This window comes from Rhinatrema bivittatum, chromosome 3, assembly GCF_901001135.1.
Source record: "Rhinatrema bivittatum chromosome 3, aRhiBiv1.1, whole genome shotgun sequence".
In the NCBI taxonomy this organism is placed as follows: Eukaryota; Metazoa; Chordata; class Amphibia; order Gymnophiona; family Rhinatrematidae; genus Rhinatrema; species Rhinatrema bivittatum.
The window spans coordinates 538,164,917-538,190,496 of NC_042617.1; the positions used below are offsets into that span (position 1 = coordinate 538,164,917).

Below are 25,580 nucleotides of genomic sequence, written 5' to 3' on the forward strand. Positions count from 1 at the left end.
GTAATATCTCTTTGGGAATCTTTAAGCATTCTTGCATATATTCTCTCAGCATTTCTACCGGAGATAATTGTTTCAGCATTGGAAAGTTCACCACTCGTAGGTTTGAATACCTTAATGTGTTCTCAATCATCTCAAAACTTTTTTCAGCATTTAACTCTGCTTTAATTATAGTTCCTTGGACTTTTTCCAGAGAATTTACTTTCTCCTCCAATTTTATGATTTTACCTTGGTTCTCACTCTTCATTTTTTCAGCATTCAAACCCCTTTTATTTAAATCTAAGAATGCCTGCATTAAGGTTAAGACAGCAGACTCTATCGACGCCATAGCCTTCCACAGCGTGTCTAAAGTCACTACAGGAGGTTTTTGCAATGCAAATGCTTTAAAGGAATGTTGCTTTGCCAGTTCTTGAAGGTCATTTTCATTGATGTCTCCCGGTAAGCCTTTGGGTTTAGGCGTGGAGGCAACTGCTCCTTCCCAATCTCCTCCACCCTCTCCTTGCGCCAATTCTCTGCTGCTTCCATCCGTCTCGAGATGGGGGGTAGCAGCTCTTTCCTCCTCTCACTTGGAGCTTGCGATATTTCCTCTCCTCCTCCTCTCTCTTGGACTCGCGGCGGTGACGGCGTCTTGGGTGCGCCCAGGCTGAGCAAGATCTCCTCGGCCATGGGGATCACTCCGAGCTCCTGGAGTTCACCCATAGCGGCCCTTGCTTCCGGAAACTGCGGGGTAAGGTTGAAGAAGGACTCAATCGTAGGTTGTAGTTGTAATTCTTCTTCTTTCAAATTAAGAGAATCTTTCAAACGTGCTTTGCGTTTTGTGTGAGGCATTGTCAGGAAATTTCAAAAAAGAATCAGGAAAATCAGAGAGTTCCTTCCACTGCATCTCATGTGGCGGCCATCTTGGTCCTTGAAATCTGTGAATTTTGGAAATAGACTGCACAACAAATCCCAAGAAATACTTAAATTTATCAATTAAAAGAAATTCTTACAACATTGGTTGAAGGTAAAATCTGTAAAGGTTGGCTGGATTGAACTGGAATGTATCCCATTCCTACTTAAAATTGGGACAACATTCAAATTATGTCTTCTTTTCAGTAACAGTGACACAGTGTCTCTCCATTAGCAGACCAGGCATCTTGTGATGTAACACAAAACCCTATAAAAATTCACTCAAAAACTATATAGCAAACCTGTTCCAAAACAGTAGAAACTTTCAAAACTGAAACAACAACAACCATTTATGAAAAGACAACACTGTAAATATTCCATCAGGTCCTAAAACACAAATACACCTGGGAGACGTGAGTATGAAGAAATAGAGCTACATTTTGGGATCTGCCAGCTGCTTGTGACCTGAGCTGGCCACTACTGGAGACAGGATGCTGGGCTCGATGTACTTTGTTCTGATCCAACACGGCACATCTTTCATACTTGAGTCTAAATGCGTTATCTGGCTGTTGAGATACTTTAGAATCAGGCCAATACAGTAAAAATGCGGGAGAGCGGGCTAATGCCTGCTCTCCCAGCGTGCGCACAGGCCACTCTCCTGTGCGCGCAATTCAGTATTTTAATTTATTTTAATTAGGGCCGGCGGTAAAAAGAGGCGCTAGGGACACTAGCGCATCCCTAGCGCCTCTTTTTGGACAGGAGCGGCAGCTGTCAGCGGTTTGACAGCCGACGCTCAATTTTGCTGGCGTCTGTTCTCGAGCACGCTGACAGCCACGGGTTTGGAAACCGGACGCCAGCAAAATTGAGCATCTGGTTTTTGACCCATGAGCCGCGGGCCTATTTCAATTTTTTTTTCTATTTTTTTTTACTTTTTTTTTTTTTAACTTTCGGGACCTCAGACTTAATATTGCCATGATATTAAGTCGGAGGATGTACAGAAAAGCAGTTTTTACTGCTTTTCTGTGCACTTTCCCGGTGCCTGGAGAAATTAGCGCCTACCTTTTGGTAGGCGCTAATTTCTGAAAATAAAATGTGCGACTTGGCTGCACATTTTATTTTCTGTATCGTGCGGGAATACTTAATAGGGCCATCAACATGCATTTGCATGTTGCGAGCGCTATTAGGTTCGGGGAGGTTGGAATACTGAATAAGGGGTAAAGCTAGCGTGTCCAAAACGCGCGTCCAATCGCGGGGTAACAGTGCGCTCCACCAGCCCGAATGATTGCACAATAAAGCGGCTTTGCATTTTTAGAGTGGGATTTTCCTTTCAACCTCTTGATGTTGGAAGTAGGAGTTTTGTGATGTGAAAAGCACTCGCTACTGCACAGTGGCAGTGAGGGCTTGAAATCTGACCTATGCACATTACTGGCTGAGACTGCTGCGATATTGCCTTCTGGTTTTTTTTTTACAGTGAGTAATTCTCTCAAGGATATTCTTCAGGAAGAGGCTGAAACTATGCGGAAACTAAACCACGAGCGGCTGCTGAAGCTGTATGCCATCTGCCTGAAGAATGAACCAGCCTTTATTGTCACTGAATTTATGAAAAATGGCAACCTGCAGACATACCTGGAAAGTAAGCTGGCACAGCCAGGAAAGAAGGGGGGGGGGGGGGGCTGCAGAAAATGGGAATGGAAGAGACAGAGATGAAAAGTCAGGTAAGAGTGACAGAATAGTAAGCAGATGGGGAACGTAGCACAGGAGGATAGAAGATGAGCCAGGGAGTGAGGAGGTGGAGGAAACAAAGCAGATTCTGACAGAATGAAGTGGTGGGACAGGGCCAGAGAGAAAAAGAAGGCAAGGGAGGAGGAAGGAAGGAAGGAAGGGGAAAGAAGCAGCAGTGAGTGAAAGGGGATGACAGAATCAATGACAAAAGCATGATTGGAATGAGAGATAGGGCAGTGGAAGCAGCGGAGGTAGAGATGCAGGGCTGCATTTAGGCATGGGCAGCATAGGCATGTGCCCTGGCTGCCAAATTATAAAAGTGCCCAAACACTGGGACTTCCCATTGCTTTCCAGTCTCGAAGGTGGGCCTCTAACACCCCTTCCCCTGCATGCTTTCCACTTTTGCTCATGGGTTGTATATTTTCCGGTTTAATATGGGGTTTCTCGCCCTTTGACTCTCTACTTCATTCATGAGGGATCTCAGCAGAATTAGATAGGGCCACACATTAAATAAAATTGTCAAATATGTTACATTATTCTGTGAGCTTCTCATAACTTTCCCTCCCCCCTAATTATATAGTTCATACCATGCATCTGATTTCAGGATTGCCACTTACTCATCATTTAATAGTATAAGTGGAGCTTCATTTTCATACTATTGAATTGGTGAAAGAGGTCAAACTCCTGAGGTCACATGTCTTCTAATTGGCAACTCATAATATGTTTGGTACCTGTTTAAGAAGGCTTAGAAACTGCCCCCAACTCTAATCAAATTGTGCCTACCAGTGACAGAATAAGTTGGTTCAACTTGTTCTATTATAAAGGTCTAAAGACAGAATAATTCTCTGTTTTGCATTTTATTCATTTAGCATACCAAGTGGAGAAAAATCTTGAACCGCATAGACTGATTGATTTTGCTGTCCAGGTAAATCCATTTAATTCTTAAGTTATACCATTGTGAATCAAAATAAATTAGTTAAGTATCTTTTGCAGAATAGAGCTATGCCGTGTTGAGTGTTTTCTACTGAATTGTGCTCTTCTGTGTGATATTACAGTTATTGTTGTGTTGTGATGTGATGGGGCTGGGGTTTTTTTTGGTTTTTTTTTTAATTAGGCTGACTTTCATTCTCTGAAGTATCTTGATTGGCAGACCCATAAATGTTTATGGCCAATCCAGGCTACAACCCAAACACAAAGCAGATCCCCTGCTACTAATGCCAGTAATAAGCAGTGGCTATTACCTAAGTCAGCTTGATTAATAGCTGTTAGTGGACTTCCTTCCACCATCCGCAGATACTGGGCAGCCTTGAAGCTCTTATCTGTCTGTTCTGTAGGACTTTTTCCAATGACTTACCTCTCATCCGCTGTTGCGTTTAGGTTGCGCAGGGAATGGATTACCTGGAAACAAAACACTGTATCCACCGAGACCTGCGGACAGCAAATATTCTGCTGACCGGCATGCTATCCTGTAAGATAGGAGACTTTGGACTGGCTCGCTTTGCAGATGACACCTCTCACCAGATGTCTAAAGGTGTGTTCCTGGTTATTTATGAACTCCCTGAAGATTCTCAGGAGAAGAAGGGGCTATTAGAGTTTCTGCAATTTTATTTAGAGAGCAAATAACAAAATATATACAGTTTTAACTCTTCTGGGGAAGCAAAACTACTTGCATAGTAAATTGTTAATATGCCATTGAAACATAATATCAATTTAAACAAAATGTTATGTTTATGAAATGATATTGTCCAATAAGGAATCTGTTTCATACTGTAACCGTTGTGAGCCCTTTGTGCTTTGGTGTGGCTGATGCAGCCTAGTAGGCGAACCTACTAGGCCTTTGCCAACAGCTGGACATGCCCTTGGCTGGGATTGAACTGGACCTTCACCTATACCAGCCGTGTTCCCTGCAGGTTGAGCACTTGGGTTCCAGGGACCAGCAGGACTTAGGTGATAGTCCCCAAGGGCGATCAGAGAAAGAATGTCCAGAGATAGGCTGAGGTCAGGGCAGGTAGCAATCAGATACCAGGTACAGGCCAAGGGTCAGGGCAAGCAGAGCATAAAGAGTAGTCTGTGTCCATAGCAAGGGTCAATACTAGGTGGCAGGCAAGAGCGTGGTCCAGGTCCATAGCAGAGGTCAATACCAAACAGGCAAGAGGAGGACCAGGATGGGGCAAGTCAGGAAGCAGGAACGAGGCAGAGCTGCAGCAGGCAAGGCTGGGACTAGGCAGGCTGAGAACAAGGCAAGGCTGGATCTGGAACTGGCAACAATCACTGCAAGGCTGAGGGAGGATCTGCTGCTAAGGCAGTGTGCCGGTATCGCAGCTGGGATTAAATACTCAGCCACATAACGTCATCCGTAGCTGCCAGCAAGAAGAGTTCCAGCCATGGGGCCAATAAGTACAGGCACACCACAGGAGTCAAGGGGGAGACAGCAAGGCAACGTCTTTGCCATGGATGGGTCATGGTATCAGGCAGTGAGTGTGGCTGGTCATGGGACATCCCACAGCCAGCCAAAAACATTACAGTATTTTATTTAATTTATTTTTTATATTGCATGAGAATACAAATATCAGTGGTTAATATGCAGACTCTTACATACTGATTAACCGGAACCTATTTTCCAAACTTTTGAAATAATGTTCCCATGATCTTTTCCAATTTGTTGTATAAAATGCAATAAATCTAAATGCAAGATCAATCAAGGTCATCAGGAAATGGACATTAAGCTCATGCTTATATTTCTAATCAATAATAGTAATTTTTTCCCATACAACAAATTATCACAAGCTCTTCTCAACTTAGTTTCTTCCAATGAGATGCTATTTTGCAGCTACTAAAAAGTCTTACTATTTTAGACATTTGAAATTCAAGATTGGAAACTGGAAGCCCAAAGAGCACTGTTTTGATATTCCATGTTATACCAGACATTATATCCTTAAAGCAAATTACAGATTGCACTCCAAAAAATTCTGAAGTATAGGACAATACCAACAGATATGAAAATATCACCATGATTTTTATACTTTCTTCAGTACTGAGCTAAAATCATCAGGGAAAGTCATCCGTAGTCTGTATGGAGTAAGGTACCACCTAAATAGTATCTTCCCACATTTCTTTTAATCTTGTGCCAGCTGTAAATGCATATTTTGATATTTTTCCAAAGTTTTTATGTACATCTCTTAATTTAGAGAGGTTTCTTTATATATTGTAAAACATTGATATTAAGCCTTCAGAATTTCTACTTTTTAAGTAAACTTCCTCTATTAAACTAAAAAGTTGAAAAACAGCTCATGTGAAAAATATAAATTATGCTTCAATGTCATCAGCTCAGAAAAATGATTTGAAATACTGCTTCTCTTTTTTAAACTATCCAAAACTGACAGTTAAGTCAATAAAAGGATGAGTTCTTGTTTTCTAGGCTATCATGCTACCAAATACCAAGGTTAATACCCCAGTGAGAGTATCGCTTATAACAAATTGCTCTATTTGTGCACAAGGTTTAATCCCAGAAAAAGGATATCATACTACTAGAGTTTTAGGAAGGCATTTAATATGTCACCAAAAGTTAGGAACTGCCAAACTCCCTTGATGCTCAAGAACTTCCTTTGAATCTAATGGTGGGAGTTTTCTCCAAATAAAGCCAAAGATCTTATTTTGTGTCTTTAATCAAAACTATTTACGTATTCCAATGGGGAGGCTCTGAAACAGATAACCAAGTTTTAGAAAAGTGTTCATTTTAATAATGTGGAGGTCAATATTCAAATGACATTTAGACGGATAACTCACAAGTTATCCATCTAACTGGCAAATGTGGCATATTCTGCCACTTATCTGGCTAAATTATAGCTGGATAACTATATTTAGCTGCATAAAAAAAGGATGTTGGGGAGTCACATGATGTGATGGGCTTAGCTGGTCGCACTTTGTTGAGCTCCGGGTTTTGCCTCTCCCTTTTTTTGAGTTTTTTAAATCTTTACGCAGAAAAACTCATCATCCCTTTGGGTCCAGAGGAGCAGAACCTGAAATGATCACAGCAGAATAGTTATAGGCGATTTCGCAAGGCTATGGTGTTTCGGGCAACAAAGCAGGAAAAAGAGAAAGTGAAGCTGACCTCACCTAAGATGGCCGACGGCATGGGAGCTGGACCCTCAGAGGACTTTGATGCAGCTTTAATTATCAAACTTACAGATGCAGTGGTAACTGCTCTTGATGATCGCTTTTTGCTCATCTCTACTCAAATTGAAGAATTGAAAGCTTCTGTCTGAGCTTTCTCCACAACTGGACCGGGCAGAAGGTCAGTTGTCGACCATGGAAGATGACATTCTTCAGTCAGAAAAATGAATGCACAGGAAAAAGAAATGCAGGAGAAAATATTAAAGATCGATGATCTGGAAAATTCCGCAAGGCGGTCTAATCTATGATTCTTGGGGATAGCAGAGGACGATGTTACAGTGGATGTGAGTAAATTTCTGGAGGAGCTGGACCTACAAGAACTGTGGGGGAAAATGATTTTTTAACGAGCCCATGGTTTGGGGCCTAAACTGCAGGAGAGGGCCTGGCCCAGGGCAGTGATTGCCAAGTTATCACATTACACCTATAAGGCTCTGATTTTAAGAGCCTTTTATAAGAAGAAACAACTGATGTATAAAGAGCATAAAGTGCTGATATTCCAAGATTTTTCCCAATCAGGTGATGTTGCAACATCAAGTATTCTCTATTATTTCTTCTAAGTTGGCTCAGCACAACATTAGATTCGCTCTACAATTCCCTGTGCATTTGGTTCCCAACAAGACTTCCAAGTGGCTGATGCAGCCAAGAAATTTGTACAGCAAATTATACTCTCTGAATGATAAAAGATTTATGTCAGTATCTTTGCTTGAATTAGATCAGCGGGATGCATCTGGTATGTTTTTCCATCCCCATTGTTTCTTTATTATTGAAAGATGCTGGCCTGCAGAGATCACTAGGACTGAGTATCAAAGTTTCAAAGACTCTTGGAATAACTGTAAGTGGCCCATGTCTCTGGAGTGATCAAATTATGAGGACATAAAACACACGGGCCGTTATGGATATTTGATTTAAAACAGCAGTGCAGAAAAGAGACCTGACAGCTAAATATACCCGGTACGTTTTTCCATCCTAATTGTCCTTTTGATACTGAAAGTTTTGGTCTGCAGCGGTGCTAAACTGAGAATAACTAGCCTAGTGTTAGGCAATGGGTATGAAGGTGGTGGTCATGGAGGGAGTGTGGGGGGAGGAAGGGCAAGAGAGGTTATGGAAAGGGTGGCTCAAATTCTCTTGTACTGTGGTGTCTGGATGGACACCAAATTGATTTATGACAGGAAAGATTGACTTGTTGGTATGGGTAGTTGGCAGAAGTGGTATATAGTTGTTTTTGGTGGAGATATGGGTAACAGAGGAGGTGATCTATTTTATAATCCCAGCTCTTATTTTTCCATATGGGGAGGGGGGCAAATAAATGTATAACTTGGAATGTGGCAGGACTGGGCTCGCCCATCAAAAGTGCTCTCCCATCTACATCGAGAGAAGTGCCAAGTGGAGTTTCTTCAAGAGATGCATTTGATAGCACAGGAGCATGAAAAATTCTGGAGGTGTTGGTTTGCACAAGTATTTTCGGTACAGGGAACTTCTAAATGATGTGGGGTGGCTATACTATTACCCAGGTCGGTCTCCTTTCAGGTATCCCACACATGTATAGACCCTCAGGGACGTTATGTTGCTATAAGTGGGCTTTTTTGGGGGGAAACCAGTGAGGTTGGCCTCGATCTATGCTCCAAATAGATATGACCATGAGTTTTTCACTAAATTAACATAGTAACATTGTAATGACAGGAGAAAAAGACCAAAATGGTCCATCTAGTCTGCCCAGCAAGCTTCCCAAGGTAGTAACTGCCGCTCCATGCAGGTTATCCCCATGTTTTCTTAAGGGTACCTGCCACTCCGTGAATTTACCTCCATGTTTCTCTTAAGGGTAGTAACTGCCACTCCATGCCAGTTAAGCTTTTTTATTTATTCCCATCCTCTTGCCTTTTAGGGATCCACAGTGTTTATCCCATGCCCCTTTGAAATCCTTCACAGTTTTAGTCTTCACCACTTCCTCCAGAAGGGCATTCCAGGCATCCACCACCCTCTCAGTGAAGAAATATTTCCTGACATTGGTTCTAGGTCTTCCTCCCTGGAGTTTCAAATCGTGACCCCTAGTTCTACTAAATTGTTTCCAATGGAAAAGGTTTTTTGACGGCCATGGATCATTAAAACCTTTCAAGTATCTGAAGGTCCGTATCATATCACCCCTCCTCCTCCTCATAAGTCATTCAATGGAGACCACCCACCATTTTGGTTGCCCTTCTCTGGACCGCCTCCATCCTGTCTCTATCTCCTTTGAGATAAGGTCTCCAGAACTGAATACAATACTCCAGGTGAGGCCTCACCAAGGACCTGTACAAGGGGATTATCACTTCCCTTTTCTTACTAGATATTCCTCTCTCTATGCAGCCCAGCATTCTTCTGGCTTTGGCTATCGCCGTGTCACTGCTTTGTTGACTTCAGGCCATTAGACACTATCACCCCAAGGTCTCTCTCGTGCTCCGTGCACATCAGCCCTTCACCCCCCAATGCATATATCTGTTTTAGCTTCCCTGGACTCAGTACCGCTAATAATAGGGGGAGACTTTAATTATATAGTAGAAGGGAGATTAGACAGACAGCCTCCCCCGCTCCTGTATTGGGGTCCCACAAGGGTATCTCTTTCCTCTATAAACAGTTGCATGTGTTGAATGCTGGGCAAACATTTCACTCAGGGGAAGTTGATTTCTCTCACATAGCCAAGGCTCATAACATCCAAACGAGGATCGATTACATCCTTATCTCTAAATCTTTGTTCCCAGGGTTAACTCGATCGGATATTAACCTGATCATGATAGCAGATCAGGAGCTTGTGGTACATGAACTAACCAATTTTTCTAATTTGGTGGAACGAACAGAGTGGGGAATGCCAAGATGGTTGATCCAAGATAAGCAATTTGAATCTTATTTGGTGGAGAAATGAACAGAATATGAAGCCAATAATGGCTCCCATATGGAGAATTCCATCTTGTTTTGGAGGCAGCGAAGGCAGTATTGAGAGGGGAGATAATTAGTTATACTGTAACAAAGGCATAAAGAACTAGATAAAGATATCCTATCACTTATGGAGTCCCTCCAAAGGTTGCATAGATGCTTGGCTAGGGATCATTCCACCAACTTAAGAAAAGAATACAGGACAACCTCTAAATTGTTAAAGGATCAATTACACCAAAGAGCCAATTCATCCTTTTCTATCTTGCAGCATAAAGTTTTTATATACGGTAATAAGTCAGGAAGAATGTTGGCGAATTTGGTCAGCTCCAACCAGCAGTCGGCCTTTGTTACCCATATCCAGGACAATAATGGCAAGGCGCTCACTTCATCGGAAATCTGCACGGCATTTAGGGACTACTACCAAAAGTTATATAGAGCAAAGGAATGTGATGTTGAGAATATGACCCAGTGCTTGAGGAGCATTGATCTCCCCTCGTTAACATCTAAGCAAGTGGAAACCCTGAACAGACCTTTCCATGGGAAGGAAATTCAACAAGCCATTGGGGAACTTTCGTTGTTGAAATCTCCGTCTGGAAGGGCTGACAGTTCAGTTCTATAAGGCCCTTCACATAAAGATACCCCTGGCCCTTGGTCTTTTTGACTCTATAGTTCACCAAGAGACAATGTCTGATTCTCTTAAAAGTGAAAACATAATAGTCCTACCCAAGCCTGGGAAAGACCCTTCTTTGGTTACCTCCAATCGCCCAATTTCTCTACTAAACTTAGACATTAAACTTTATGCCAAAGTGATTGCCAATAGGCTTAAAATGCTCCTTTCTTCTCTCTTCTCTAAGGGTCAAGTAGGTTTGTTTACGGGAGGCGAGCAGGCCTGAATGTCAGAGGGTATTAATGTTACTAGAAAACTGGCGGCGGTTGGGAGCCCAGGAACCGGTGCTTATTAGCTTTGATGCTGAAAAAGCCTTTGACAGGGTCTCCTGGGAATTTTTGCACAAAATTCTTCCCCTGTTTGAGCTGCAGAGATTTTTAGATGCCATCCATGTTTTATATTCCAATCCTGAAGCTAGGGTCCGGGTAAATAATTGCTTCTCAGCAACCTTTCAACTAATCAGAGAGACAAGACAGGACTGTCTGCTAGCACCAATGTTATTTATACTGACCCTTGAGCCCTTAGTTAAAGCATTAATAAAGTTAATGGTAGAAGCGGGTGGTTTGGTAAACTTTCCTTTCTCCAAAATTCTTCTCCTTGCGGATGATATTCTACTTTTTCTTCCCAAAGTGAGGGAGTTTCTACTACGGACTCTGGAACTATTTACATGGTATGGCAGCTTTTCGGGGCTGAAATTAAATCTGGCTAAATCAGAGGTCTTGAACCTCTCTGTTATGCTACAAGCTTCATGGTCTAATTTTCCCTTAAGATGGGCAGTAGATAAGCTGAAATGCCTTGGTATATACATTCACAGGGATCCTAAATAGTGGTATGCGGTCAATGTTCCTTCTCTTATAACGGGTTTCCAGAAGACTTGCGAGCAGTGGATGCACTTCCCAGTATCATTTATGGGGCGCATAGCCCTCATAAAAATGATGCTACTTCCTAAACTTCTATTCATGGTACAGATGATTCCACTATTACTTTCTCGAAAAGATATATTATCAGTCTATTGGATTTCGTTGGCATTTGTTTGGAAACAGCAGAAGCCTAGATTGTCCCAAGCTAAAATTATGATTCCTAAGGAAGAAGGGGGGGGGGTGTAACTTCCCAAATATTCATTTTTATAATCATTCCTGTAACCTGAGCCAGGTGGGTGATTGGTTGGGGGACAAGGGGTTTTATTCCGACTTGGACCTAGAGCGAGCACTGATGGCACCTCTTTCCTTGTCTTACATTCTTCATATGCCATGAACCGCTCTCCCAAGGCATCTGGCTACCTCATTATGGATCAATGCGGCCAGAGTAGCATGGAAATCCTTAAGAAATAAGTTGTCATTACCTTGGGAGAAATCATTCTTACTACCATTGCGGGGCAATTTGGACTTCCCCCCGGGGGATGAAGTAGCAACTTATAGAGAGTGGGAGTCGACACATAAAGCATTGATTTTACCATTTATTGATTTACAATCCAGATCAGTACCCTCATTCACCTATTGCCTCTCCCATTTAGGGTTTCAAGTGCATCATTACCTAATCTTCTCTCAGATTAGGAGCTATATTATGGTTACCTTTCAACTACAAACAGTCCAATATACTTCCAGTCCCTTCCAAAGATTTTATCGGTTATGCTTGGGAGGCAAACATGCACTTTCATCTCTATATAGATTTCTGCACTCAATTTCATCATATAAACTCCTAGCATCTATGGCTCAAGCTTGGGGTAACGAATTGTTTATTGCTTTAAATGAAGACAATATGTTTGTTTGTGAGCATGATATATATGGATCATCGGAAGGAGTTTATTATAGAGTTGCAATTTAAAATCTTGAATAGAATGTTTTATTCCCCTCAGCAGGCGTTTCGAGCCGGGATATCCAGACATAGCAAATGCCTTAAATATGGCCATCTGGATGTAACATAGTAACAGACTAATTATGGCAGAAAAAGATCAAAATGGTCCTGAGCCATTATTTCTGGGATTGCCCTTTGATTAAAAAATTTTGGAAGGCAATTTTTCACTCGGTGGGCCAATGGTGGTCAGTATACCTTGAGGGTTCCATTGAGGTGTGCGAATTAGGTAAATCGTTGGCCTCACCATATATGGTTAAGGCAGGTGCCCTTTATATATATATAAACGTTGTTTGGTTGGGAAGCAATGCATACCACTGCATTGGCTGGAAACATCTGCTCCCACTTTGGCCTTGTGGCACAAGAGATTGGTGGCCTTGCTGTGCCTGGAATCACAGTCTATTACGTTGAAATCCCCTGCCCAGGTGTTTGGAAACCTTTTATTGGGTCTTTACCAGTTGAGCTTCAATGAATGGCACTTCAAAATGTTACACACTCAACCTCAAAATTTTAGAAATGTTGTATATGCAGTATGGGATTTCCTGATTTATAATTACAATGGTCTCTATGCAAAACTTCCTTTTTATATAGAGGGATTACTATTTGTAATTTGTTATTTTTTCTTCGAAAATAAGGGGACTGAGATCCATTTACCATTTTGTGTTGTACTGTGCTGAATTGTTATGGACTCTGAGACAAGAGACTTGGATGGGGGGGGGGGGGGGTGGGGGGGAATATATAAGGGATCCATTTTGTAATCCTCTTGCTCTTAAGATGTTGTTATGTCCCCATGTATCTGTGGTTCTGTGAAAGTTCTAATAAAAATTATATGCCAAAAAAAAAAAAAAAAAAGGGTGTTTCAGGGGTGCTCCAAGAAGGAGTGGAGTTATCCGGCTAACTTAGCCAAACATTGCTTATATCAGCTATGTTAGCCGGATAACTTTAGACCTGTTCAGAAGCCAGTCTAAAGTTATTTGGCCTTGTCTAGTTGAATTAAAAGATATCCAGATAAGTAGCGCCAAGAAAGTTAAAAAAAAAAAAAAAAATTACATGGTCCCATGGCACGATTTCCTCCCACCCTATCAACAAATAGCAAAAAACGCCATAGTGACCTTGCAACTCTTACCCCACATCACCTCCTATATGTATCAAATTAATGTTTCCCGCTGTGGTCCCCCTCCCCCCTCCACATTTGAAAGGACTGCACCAGGCCCTCCCAGCCCCCACAATCGTGATAAACAGACCACAGCAGCCCTCCCCTGGACCCTAATCCCTCTGAACCCTGGGAACACGGTCTGAACTTACCCTCTCCCAGCGATGTCCAGCATAACCTCTGTCAAAGCTGCGCTAGAAGCGTAACCTACACTCAGTTTACATTCCCAGCGTTAGAAGTAAGTCTTCCCTACTAGCTTCAGATCTAAAAACAGAAACCTGTATATAAAGATATAAGAAATGCATGAGTATCAAAACCTATGCGGGGTCAGCAGGGAACCCTCCAATACAAGCAGAGATTAGAGACTCAGCACACCTATTCAAAAAAGTGAAAAAGAAAAAGTAATTCCAACTGTGGGTAAAAAAAAAAAAAGAAAAATCAATAAAACCCCCCAAAGCTGTACAATCTGTTCCAAAAATTAAAAAAAAATAAAAAACCAGATGGAAAATAATCATCTTGATTCATGCAACTGCAATCTTTCCTTCTGTAACAGAAAATTTCATATACAAAGTTAATTCATACTGTAAAATCTGCAGACAACTGCTGCTCACTATACTCCTCTCAACTAAACTTTCTGGTTAGTAGGAAATATTCACTTCCTGTCCCTTCTCTTAAGCTATTTTCATTAAAGCATTATATTTAAGATAAGAGAGAGGATTTCAAAGTTCTTTGTTCTAGCAAAAGCTTTTTTCTTGAGTTATTACTACCGTTTCACTTCCTCATTTTGCAACCTGCCTTTCCAAGCCCACTTAGGTGAACGACTAGAAACTATCTAGTTTATATAGACAAAGGAAGAAGTGGAACTACTAAAAAAAAATCTGTTCTGCTTGGTAACTTAAAGCATGTCTGTAGAAAAGCGAAAATGCCTTCTTCCTTTCCAAAGTGAATTCTGGTTATTTTGAGGAAAATGCAGTATCTGGAACCAATGACCTATTTATAACATTGTCTCATAAGAACAATCGGTTTTGAGTTACGTTTTAACATAAGACGCAATCTTCAGGAAACACAAGTTTGAGGATTGCCTGTACTCCCATTCACCCACATGCTTTTTCCCGACAGGTGCCAAGATTCCAATAAAATGGATGGCCCCCGAAGTATTCACAGAAGAGAAATACTCCATTAAATCAGATGTTTGGTCATTTGGGATCCTGCTTCTTGAAATTATGACATATGGAATCATTCCTTTTCCAGGTAGGCAGTTTTTTCAGTACATGCCTAGTATTTGTGGCAGTTATTCTAAGCTCATGTTATGGGATCATCAGAAATAATGACACTTATTTATATTCCACCTTTCAGGCACTTCAAAGCAAATTACATTCAGGTACTATAGGCATTTCTCCATCAGGCTTATATTTTAAGTGTGTTCCTGAGGCAATGGAGGGTCAAGTGATTTGCCCAAGGTCCCAATGAGCGGCAGTGGGATTTGAACTCTGTCTTCTATGATTCTCAGCTTGTTATTGTAAGCACTAGGCCACTCCTGGTGCTAAAGAGCTACTCCTCAGCCATTCCAAACCTATTTTCAATCATTCATCTCAGCTAGTAACCCATTTAGCAATGAAGAGCTAAGCAATTTTGGCTAGCAGATCATTGTTATGAGATGGTAATGATCAGGTAGTGTATAAATTCTGAAACCACAGATCACTGGCTCCCATACTTGTCTTGGTGAAGCCTCAGCTAGTCAGGTACTCATGATATCGACAATGAATATGCAGGAGAAAAATGTGCATATATTGGAGACCTCATGTATGAAAACTTCTCATGTATATTCATTGTGGATATCATGAAAACCTAATGTAATCTGCACCACCCTAATTTCCTTAGAGCTCACACAATCTCTGAGGAGGATAGGTCCTGGGTGTTCTCCTCTTACCAGCTTCATTGTACTCCATGCTCTTGTGCGCTTCAAATAAAACTTGGGTCACTTTAGTTGAGTGCAGTCATCTTGTTCATTTACTTCACACACTTTACATGACACAATTCTTGCCAGTAAGAGAGAGTTAACTTAATCCATTCCTGAGCTGGAAATGCACCATGACGTAGTTAAATTAATTCTGATGCATGTATCTATCCAACTCATGCATTAATCTCACTTAGATTGAGCTCATCATTATTAGACTACTGCAACCCAATGGTGCTGGACAGATCCAGTTGAATTTGATGGCATAACCTCCCTGGAGCTTACATATGCTCTTCAGGGAGCTGAATCCACTAGAACTGCATTGAGAAACTCATACCTGCCATTCCGTGAGTACACAAAAGTTGGAGCATGTTCAGAACAAACATAGAACAAACCATTAGCAACCCCACATGGGCGTGCAGGGCAAAACTCTCTCTATTAGTAACATGGGTTACATGACTGGCTGTGAAATCACCAAGATTGGTTTGGGTGCCAAAACTACGGGTTAGAGTATCATTTTCAGAGATCCTTTATTAGTTTATCATATTTATAAATTATCTTCCCAGCTTGACTTGGCTGCCCAAAGTATTGTACAAAACTTAAAATTACTATACATGGAAAAAAATATACAGAAAAATAAATACCAGTCAATGCAGACAGAATAAAATGAGCCAGCTTTCATCATACTATCCACTCCACATCAAGACATATAACAAGTGTACTCTCATTTTTTCAAAATAACATATATAGTAACACAGTAATGATGGCAGAAAAGGACCAGATGGCCCATCCCATCTACCCAGCAAGCTTCTTATGGTTGTATCTGCCGCTCTGTGCAGGATACCCCCATGTTTCTCTCAAGGGTAGTAAATGCTGCTCTGTGCAAGCCTTATGAGAAGAATGGTAATATTTACAATCTATCAAACCAAGCCACTGTCAAACCCATAAATTACTGCTAGCAACATTTTTACTGGATGAGGAGCCTTGACGTTCTTTGCTTTGGGACTTGGCCATAGAAGCCATCTTGTGCTTTTTCCCTTATGTTTGCATGTCAGTACCCCAGACCATAAACATCAGGGTCCATATTGGTTGTTGTCTATATCCAGTTTCCCCTCCCCTTGCTGTCAAAGCTGGGAGCGATATTGCAGTTGCGTCAAAAGCATCAAAGCTATTGAGGGTAGAAATCCACATGCCTTCTATTAAGGGTAATTACTGCCACTCCATACAGGTTACCATCATGCACCCTCTTCTTCATTTCCGTCCTCCAGCCTTTAGGGATCTACAATATTTACCCCATGCCCCTTTGAATTCGTTAACTGATTTCTTCTTCACCACCTCCTCCGGAAGGGAATTCCAAGCATCTACCACCCTTTCTGTGAAGAAATACTTCCTGACGTTGGTTCTGAGTCTTGTCCCCTGAAGTTTCATTTCATGACCCCCTAGTTCTACTGTTTCCTTTCCAACAGAAAAGGTTTGAAGTTTGTGCATCATTAAAATCTTTCACGTATCTGAAGGTCTGTATCGTAACTCCACGGCACCTCCTCAGAAAGGCTTCATGCAAAGAGGCCTCTCATCTCACTAGCTGTTACAATTCTGCTCACGGAGCCCATCCTGCGAGCAGGCTCTCCACTTACCACCATTGCTGTTGCCGGGACTCTGCCACTCCCAGCCCTGTTGCCACTGATGTCATCGCTCTTCATGGCCCTAGCACCGCCGCTGGGACTCCGCTCCGTGTGGCCAGTGTCGCCATCATCTCCTCTGAACTTCGCGGCATAGTGCCGCCGCCGCAGACTTCTTCTTCGAACGGCAGGAAGCCGCCGCTGCCTCCACTCTAGCAGCTTGTGAGCCACTGCCGGCACGCATTTTCGCGGCCTAGTGCCGCCCCCAGGATGCCTCCACCTTAGCGGCAAGAAGCCACTTCCGCCAATTCCACAACATGCAGCAGGAAGCCGCCGATGAGTTTTCTCTTTGCGGCCTAGTGCCGCTGCCAGGCCCTGCTCTTCATGCGGCAAGATGCCGCCATCATTGCCTGCCTTTGCAGCAGGTTGCTGCCTCACTTCTGGGCTCCCCTAGGTGCCAGCGCGCATCTCTTCAGTTTATTTAAAGGGCCAGTGGCGGGAAAAGCCCTCGGCCCCACCGGAAGCCATCCTCAGCTTGTTTCCTGCTTCAGCCCTATAAAAAGGCTCACTTCCAGTTCCTTGGGGCCCTTGAACCTGGAATTCACAGTTGTCTGTGCTCCTCTTCGGATTAAGGTCCTCAGTGGTCTTCCCTTGTCTAGATGGCTCTTCGTTCCATGTCTTTGATGTTCCTGGTCTCATTCCTTGTCAGAGCTCCTTCATTGCCTTGTCTTTGTTCCAGATGTCCTGATGTTTCAGATGTTCCTTGGTCCTGATGTTCATAAATCCTGATGTTCCAGAGGTCCCATTGTTCTGTGTCGAGAGGTTCCATTGTTCCGTTTCCTGAAGTCCTGATGTTCCTGAAGTTTTCCAAGTTCTGAGTTTTCCAAGTTCCGAGTATTCCCAGCTCCTCAAGTCCTCCAGATGACCACCCCAAGGGTAAATCCGTATTGATCTGGTTCCTGTTTCCAGTCATTGAAGCCTCGTTTGGTTGGATCCCCTTCCGGCGCTGTTCCTGCTCTCGCATGGTCTGCAACCAGCCTTCTCAGGTTGTGTAGGGCGTGCAGGACAGGGTGGTCCGTGACCAGTCCATAGCGGGCTGTGTAGGGCATCCTGAGGGACAGTGCCCACCTGTATCTTCCAAGTTCCAAGTCCTCATCTGAGTCTTCCAAGTTCCAAGAGTCTTAGTCCGAGTCTTCCAAGTTCCTTTCTTGCCTTGTTCCTGCCCTCAGCCTCCGTCTGGCCTCATACACTCGTCGTTCCTAAGCGACAGGTTCAGAAGGGCTACCAAATGGTGGGAGGGCTACTCCTGAGTCCAGCATTGCATTGCTGGGTCTCATTGGTGCGTGTAGGTCCAGCGGAAGGCTGACCCTGCCTTGTTCTTGTTCCGACGTTTCTTGTCTTAGTTCCAGTCCTGCCTTGTTCCTGTTCCGCCCATGCTTGCATGTTCTCACCTCCCATGGTGTGCCTTGGGGCTCCTCCCTAAATCGTGCCGTGGTTCAGGGGCTCAAATTCTCCTATGAGCTAGCGACCGCGCCTCCATGCTCTTAACACCAGCTATAGGCCGCTCTCGCAACACTAGCAGAAGGTATGTACTAAGGAAATTTAAATCTCTCAAGCATAGGCATGTGCCACATGGCTGGGGTCCTCCCCACTTCCATAGTAAATGACAGCAGATGAAGACCAAAATGTCCCATCTAGCCTGCCCACTTGAGATTCATCCTCTTTTGGTAGATGAACATCCAAAACTCCCAATTGCAACTCAACACCAAGTTCTCCCATGAGCTTTCCACCTGATCTCTCAACCCTTCTTTCATCTTTGTCCTAAACATGGCCAAATCCATCATGGTCATCACACTGTTGGCTTCCCCATGCTTTCTTTGAGCTCTGATGAAGTCATACCACTGCTGTTTTTGGCATAAAACTGTATAGGTTACCCCCATTCAAATGTACCACTGCTGTTTGGGTTGTAACTGCTGCTCCATGCAGGTTAACCCTTCCACAATAAAGACTTTCTGAGGTATCGAGCATTATAAGAAGCTATAGTCATATGAAAGGCCCAATCAGAGATGGCTATAGAAATCAGATAATAAACCACAAGAAATTTTTAAGATTACCCAGTCTTTGTTTGGGGGAAATTATCTTCCTAGATTTGAGATCCCAAATAAGATAAATGGGGATAGTTTTGTTAGCTATTGGTGTAAAATAATTCAGGAGAGTCAAAGCCGGATCAGGCAAATGTCGAGAGTCAAAGATGCAGTTGTGAGTTAGATAATAACATGGATAGAGGGGAAATGTTACAATTTGAAAAGGTGGGTATACTTGAATTACAGAATATGTTGCAAAATTGTAAAGTTACTACATGTGAGCTGGACCCCTGCCCATCATTTCTGATTGAATCATTACCAGAAGATTTGTTACCTAGATTGCAGCTGATGTGTCCCTAGAGGAGGGTTATCTGCCGGGAGCTTTGAAACAGTCTGTGGTGACTCTGATCTTAAAACGGGTTTCATTGGGTAATTCTAGTTATGCTAGTTATGGTCCTATTTCTAACTGCTCTTTTTTAGCTAAAGTATTAGAAAAAGTTGTGTGCTCACAGTTGTCTAGTTATTTGGAGGAGGTGAGGGGGTTGGAAAGATGTCAGTTGGGGTTCAGAAAGGGTTATGGTACCGAATCAGCGATGGCATCAATGCAAGATGAGTTATTGAAATATAGAGATAAGGGAGTACCTGTGATTGTGATCTTGTTGGATTTGTCAAGTGTTTTCGACCTGGTTGACCATGATTTCCTTTTGGAACAGTGTAAACAATTAGGTTTAGGTGGTAAGGCTTGGGATTGGTTATCCTCTTTTTTGGCAGGATGCTCCTCTGTGGTTCGTGTGAGGAGGGTTTCATCAAAACCATATAGATTAGATTGTGGGATTCTTTGTCCCCTCTATTATTCAACCTTTTCCTGCAACCATTAGGTTCGCTTATTCGAGATGTGGGTTTGAAGGCTTTAACTATGCTGATGAAGTGCAGTTATTGTTTCCAGTAAAGGATGAATTGTCTGTTTCTTTGAATAGAATTACTAGTGGTTAAAGAAAATCTTGGAGTAGTTTGACTCTCAAAAGCTCCTAGTGAATGTTGACAAAACAGAATGATTGTGAATAGGGAAAGAGGTAGTGCTTAAAGAATTAAACAGTTTGAGGATAAGGGATGCAGTCATTGAAAAAAGCCAGAAGGTAAGGAATCTAGGAGTGTTAATAGATGAGGCTCTGACTATGGATTTTTACATTAATTCAATGGTTCAGAAAGCTTGGATTCGACTTAGACAATTAAGAATACTTCAGGTCTTTTTTTTTATTTTTTAGAGGTCCCTGTTTTCAGATTGGTGGTTCAGGCATTAGTTTGCTCAGTATTAGACTACTGTAATGTGGTATTGGTGGTCTTCCCAAAACACGTTTACAACAGGTGGTACAGAATATGGCAGCATGTTTGATCTTTGGTCTCCCACATAGGGCAAGTGCGACACCTTTATCAAGACACCTTCACTGGTTACCTATTGAAAAGCGGGTTAATTTCAAACTAATGACTTTGATGTATAAGGCATTACATGGAGGGGTGCAGACTATTTACAAGAAAAGATTAAGGGCTATGTTCTTACCCATAATTTCCGCTCAAAATCAGCAGCATTGGTGTTGGTCCCATCGAGTCAAGATATATGCAAAGCATCAAATAGGAAAAGGATGTTCTCAGTTAGTGGTCTGGAGTTGTGGAATTCAGCTCCATTGGAGGTGAGGATGGAAAAGAACTTTCTTAATTTTAGAGAAAAGGTAAAGACCTGGCTTTTTCCATCTTAACCTGGGCAAATTTTAAATTAAAAATAGCATAAATAGATGGGGCTTGAAGTATATAGATTAGGCTATTTGAGTATTATGTATTTTATTTGTTATGTATACATTGACTGTATTTTATTGTAAACTGCTCTGGCCAGATCTGGTATCTGATGACTGGTATATAAGAAATGAGAAATAAATAAAATGGTTAGCACTAATGATATTCCCTTTTGTTATATTCACAGACATAAGCAATATAACATATGTAAGGGAGTTAATAAAAGGGAATGCACTGATACCTCCTCAAGACCTCCCTAAGAACATATCAAATATCATGTTAATTTGCTGGAGAAATAATCCTTCCGAGAGACCCTCATTCAAAGAATTGGAAAAGAAGTTAATGGAGCTCCTCAGGTCAGCATTGGCAGAAGAAATTCTATATTGAAATTTCAGTGAGAACCTGATAGAAGACATAATGATTGTTATCTGCTCAGAGGAAATATTTACCGGAAGAGATATGAGTACCTCCTGATATAGGAACTCAATATTTTTATGCAGGGGGATGTTGAAGACAAAAAAAGCTTTCACAGGCCTCCTAATGGGAGTAAACAGGACTTTAATCTCCTGAGTTTTGATCTCCATCCTTTATTTCTATACTTGCTTCAAGGATCAGGCTAAAGTTCCTCAGTGCTTTGACAATTTTTTGTATGGATATTTTTTTCCTCAGAAGTTTAAGGAAATTAAAACGTTGATAAAAACAAAACAAACGCAGTCTTCAAAACTGTGCAAAAAGACTGACTTGCAGACTCAGCCCATGATGTTCGATAACATTTTTCCTAGTAATGCTCTACTAATTATCATCCTCACATATGAGGAAAATTATTCAATCACATTCATTTAGTCACAATTATCAAGTTGATAGGACACTGTTGATAACAAAACTAACAGTGAAGATGCACTGCCTGTCTCTAAACTCATCTTTTTAGCCCAGTTTCATAAAAAGCCTGGTGCTTCTTGTGTGTAAGAGAAAAATTAACTGTTACAATAAACCCTTTCAGAATATCTGTATTTAAAACTCCATAATCCTCTTTCTATATTAGACATACACTCTGTCATCCTGGCTGGGGTCTGGGAACCCACCCTCAGGAGCAGAGCAGGACTGCAGGGCTGTACTGGGGTTTATCTTCTGCCTAGCCAGCCTTCTTCCCTGAAGCTTGAGCCCTTGGGTTCTGGGGGCTGGTAGTACTTGGCTTCGGCAGCAGAACATCATGGGGTAGGCTAGGCAGGCTGGACGAGACTGGACAGGCTCAGGCTGGAACTGCAGACAGGATACTGGAGTAGGAAGGTAGGGGATACCGAGCAAGGGCTGGAGCTGGATACAAACATAAGCTGGGCAGGATACTGAGCAGTGACTGGGATTGGACAAAGACACAGGCTTGGGCAGGGATCAGAGACTAGGAACTGGACTAGGCAGGGCATGATAAAACCAGACATGGGCAGGACTAGACAAGGCAGACAAGGACAGGAGCAGAAAAGGACAGCATAGAACTGAGAACACTAAGGCCTGAAGACAGCAGCACAGAAAGCCCTTGGGCCACTAAGCATAAGGCCTGAAGACCCCAAGACAGAATAAGTCTTGAGTAAGTCACAGAGCAAGGTTTAAGATAAGAGCAGGCTCAGAGGCCACTAGGCAAGGTAAGGCCTGAGTAGGCCACAGAGCAAGGTACAAGGAAACAGAAGGCCTGGAGGCCACAAGGCAAGTTAACAGAAGACCCAAAGGCCAAAAGGCAAGGAGAGGCCTAGATAGGCCACAAAACAAGGTATACGGTAAGAGAAGGCCCGGAGGCCACAAGGCATGGAGCAAGGTAAAAGCAGCCAGGTCAGAGAGCCAAGGTTGACTCCATGAAGTGGCACTGAGGTTCTGGCAAGGCAGGGTTATATGGGGCTGGAGCTTAGGTGTGGTTGTGAGCAGTGAGGAGGAACTTGGCAAGGATGGAGATGGGTTCATTAAGGACCCCCGGTGGAGGGAAGGCTGTGCAATAGGTTGAGTAAGGACATGGAGAGCCTGTGAAATATATATATAGATATGACACACTTCTATATATATTTTTTTCCATTGTTTCTCTATTGCAGGGGTCTCCGAACTTTTCAAGAGAAGGACAATTCAAGTCACTGAAAGGGCTGGAGTAGGGAGGAAGTTCCTCTTCAGTTTGCTGATCCAAGAGAGGGGAGGGAGGCTGTTTGTTGAGAAGAGTTTAAGAGAGGGACCATGTCTGGCCCATTCAGTGATTTGAAAAGATGGGGAAGGGGGGAGGCGAGGGCAGGATTCTCATGGGTGAAAAGCGGTGGCAGATAGAGTGACACTAACAGAGAGATCCATATTCAAAAGTATTTAGTTGGATTACTCAGAAAGTATCCGGGTAAATGAAGATTTGGGCTCTTATCCAGCTAAATTCTAGCCAACTAATAAGTTAGCTGGTTAGCATTTAGCCAGATAAGATAGAGGCATTCTGGGAGCGTAACTGGGAGCAGCTGAGTTAGTCAGCTAGGTTATCTGGCTAACTCCGAGATTCAAAGATAGCCAGACAACCTAGCCAGCTAAGTCTGGTCAGGCCAAAGAACTGTCCTAAAGTTATCAGGTTTATGTTAGCTTCAGTACTGAATATACCTCCAAAGTTAGTCAGATAAGTTTATCTGGCAAACTGTGCTATCTGGACAGTGATTAAATATGGATCTCAATATTTCTAGGTTTCTCCATAGTTTACAACATTTCCAAAACCCCAACAGGCTTGCCTCTTGCTTCTCCCCACTCCCCCAATATCTTTCTGCCTAGAAAAGTAGAGCATCAGGAGAGTGGATGAGTGGATGAGTGTGTGTGTGTGTGTGTGTGTGTGTGTGTGTGTGTGTGTGTGTGTGTGTGTGTGTTTTGCTCTCTCTCACACCCCCATGGTGCTTTGGCTGCTCCTTTACTTCCTTCCATTTTTTCATACCTTTCCTTCACCCCCTTCTGCCTGTTCTCCTCATCCCCCTCTTGCAACATGCCAGATTCATAGTCTGAGCAAAACAGTCCCCTCTGGAGACCCTGATTAAGAGACAGACTTGGTATCTGGGCTACAATAATGAAGATTTCTGTACTCTGCGCCTCCCAAGCCAGCATCCTTAGGGGATGATGTCCATGCCCCCCTTCCCCACAGCTCTGAAGAGATAAGTGGCACAATTGGGTGCTCCAGGAATCACTTTCCTTACCAGGTTTTCCTTGGCGGCTCCACAGAACCCATGGCTCAGGTCTGCCAATGCCTTCCTCCCTAATGTGCCCTCCACAGCAGCTGAAGGCTCCTTATGGCTATGCTGCAGCCTCTCTCTCTCTCTCTCTGTCTGTCTGTCTTCAGCCCAAGTGGCCCCATGTGCACAAGCAGCACTAATGCCAGAAATGCATAATGCAACCAGTCAGCTGGGCTCGCACCAGTATGCCCCATCCATGCCGCTCGGACATGCTGCCACTTGCACTTCCAACAAGTGCCTGAGTAGTGCAAAATGTGTTCCCACTGCTGCCATTTCAGGTCAGATCAAGCTCCTTCTGTCACTGCTGCTGCAGGTCAGATCACACGCCTGAGTTCTCAATTTCTCGGCTTTCTCTTGTGTCAGGAAGATTCTCCCCTGTTTGGTATCGAACGGGGCATCCCAGGTACAGCGGTGTTGGAGAAGGCTGCAAATGGATCTTGGGCCTCGTTCACAACCCGTCCCAAAGATTCCAGAAGAGACCTCACTCTCTGGATGAATCCCTCGCTCTCCTCCCTCAAAGTGGCCCTGATGAACCAGTCATTGGGGTGAATGCTGTCGCCAATTCACCAGCGCTGCCTTTTCTCAGGAAGGCTACCACCACCACCACCATCACGCTCTGTAAAGGTTTGGCCTTTGGTGCTGTGGCCAAACTGAAGAGCAAGGCCTTGACTTGAAAATGGTTTCCCAGTACCACAAACCTTAAAATCTTCTGATGTGCCTGTCTGATGGGGATTTGCAACTAGACTTCTGCCAAGTCCAGAGAAGCAAGGAACTCCCCTTTCCTGATCTTAAGGTTTCCATTCTGAACCAAGGTAATCTGAGGGCCTTGTTTACTTTTTACACATCCAGCACTGGCAGAGCGTCGCCTCTTTCTTGGAAACCACAAAACACAGAAAGTAGCAACCTTTTCCTTTTCCTAGCTTGGGCACTAGCATTATTGCCTCCAATTGCAAGATCCAGTTTACTGTCTCTTGGATGGCTCTTTTTTTTTTTATTGGAGACTTGCATGGGGATACAAGACAAAATTCCAGTACTGGGGCAGCCAATGCTGAATAATTTCCAGGACCCACCTGTCCTTGGTTATCCGGGCCCATTCTTCGACAAAGAGTGTCAGGTGGCCACTGACTGGGGGGGGGGGGGGGATCAAAAAGTGAGCCCCCCCCAAACAATTTTTGGTGCCACTAAAACCCCCTGCATTCCGGGGAACTTTTGACTCGGAACCACCACTGGTTCCCACGAAAGGGCTGTTTCGGCTGGAGCTTACTTTCTTGAGTGTTCTGTGCCCTGGCAGGCCTATATAGCCTCGACCTCTTGGACTTTAACTTAAAGGACTCCCCAATTGCTCTCACTTGGTTCTCTGGCAGCCTCTGTGGCCTTGCCTCCACTACCAAAGTGTCCAGTTCTCCAAATAGGGAAAACTGCTCAGTCCTGACTTCGAGGCAATGTCCGCCGCCCACTGCCTTAACCACAGGAACCTACCACTGCTATTGCCACTTCCTTGGCTGAAGTCCAAATCATATAAAGAATCTGCTAAAAAAAAAAAAAAAAGC

At 43.1% G+C, this 25,580-nt stretch overlaps 1 protein-coding gene across 1 annotated transcript in view; it reads left to right on the forward strand.

Moving 5' to 3' along the window:
• The window catches only part of LOC115088261 (tyrosine-protein kinase SRK2-like), a 79,328-nt gene extending 56,307 nt beyond the window's left edge, over window positions 1-23,021 (forward strand). The window contains exons 5-9 of the mRNA XM_029596366.1: window positions 2,357-2,518; window positions 3,477-3,532; window positions 3,985-4,138; window positions 14,478-14,609; window positions 20,994-23,021. Coding sequence (XP_029452226.1) covers window positions 2,357-2,518; window positions 3,477-3,532; window positions 3,985-4,138; window positions 14,478-14,609; window positions 20,994-21,193 — 704 coding nt within the window. The 3' untranslated portion in view covers window positions 21,194-23,021. The remainder of the gene's footprint in view (window positions 1-2,356; window positions 2,519-3,476; window positions 3,533-3,984; window positions 4,139-14,477; window positions 14,610-20,993) is intronic.
• The last annotated feature ends 2,559 nt before the right edge of the window (window positions 23,022-25,580 follow it).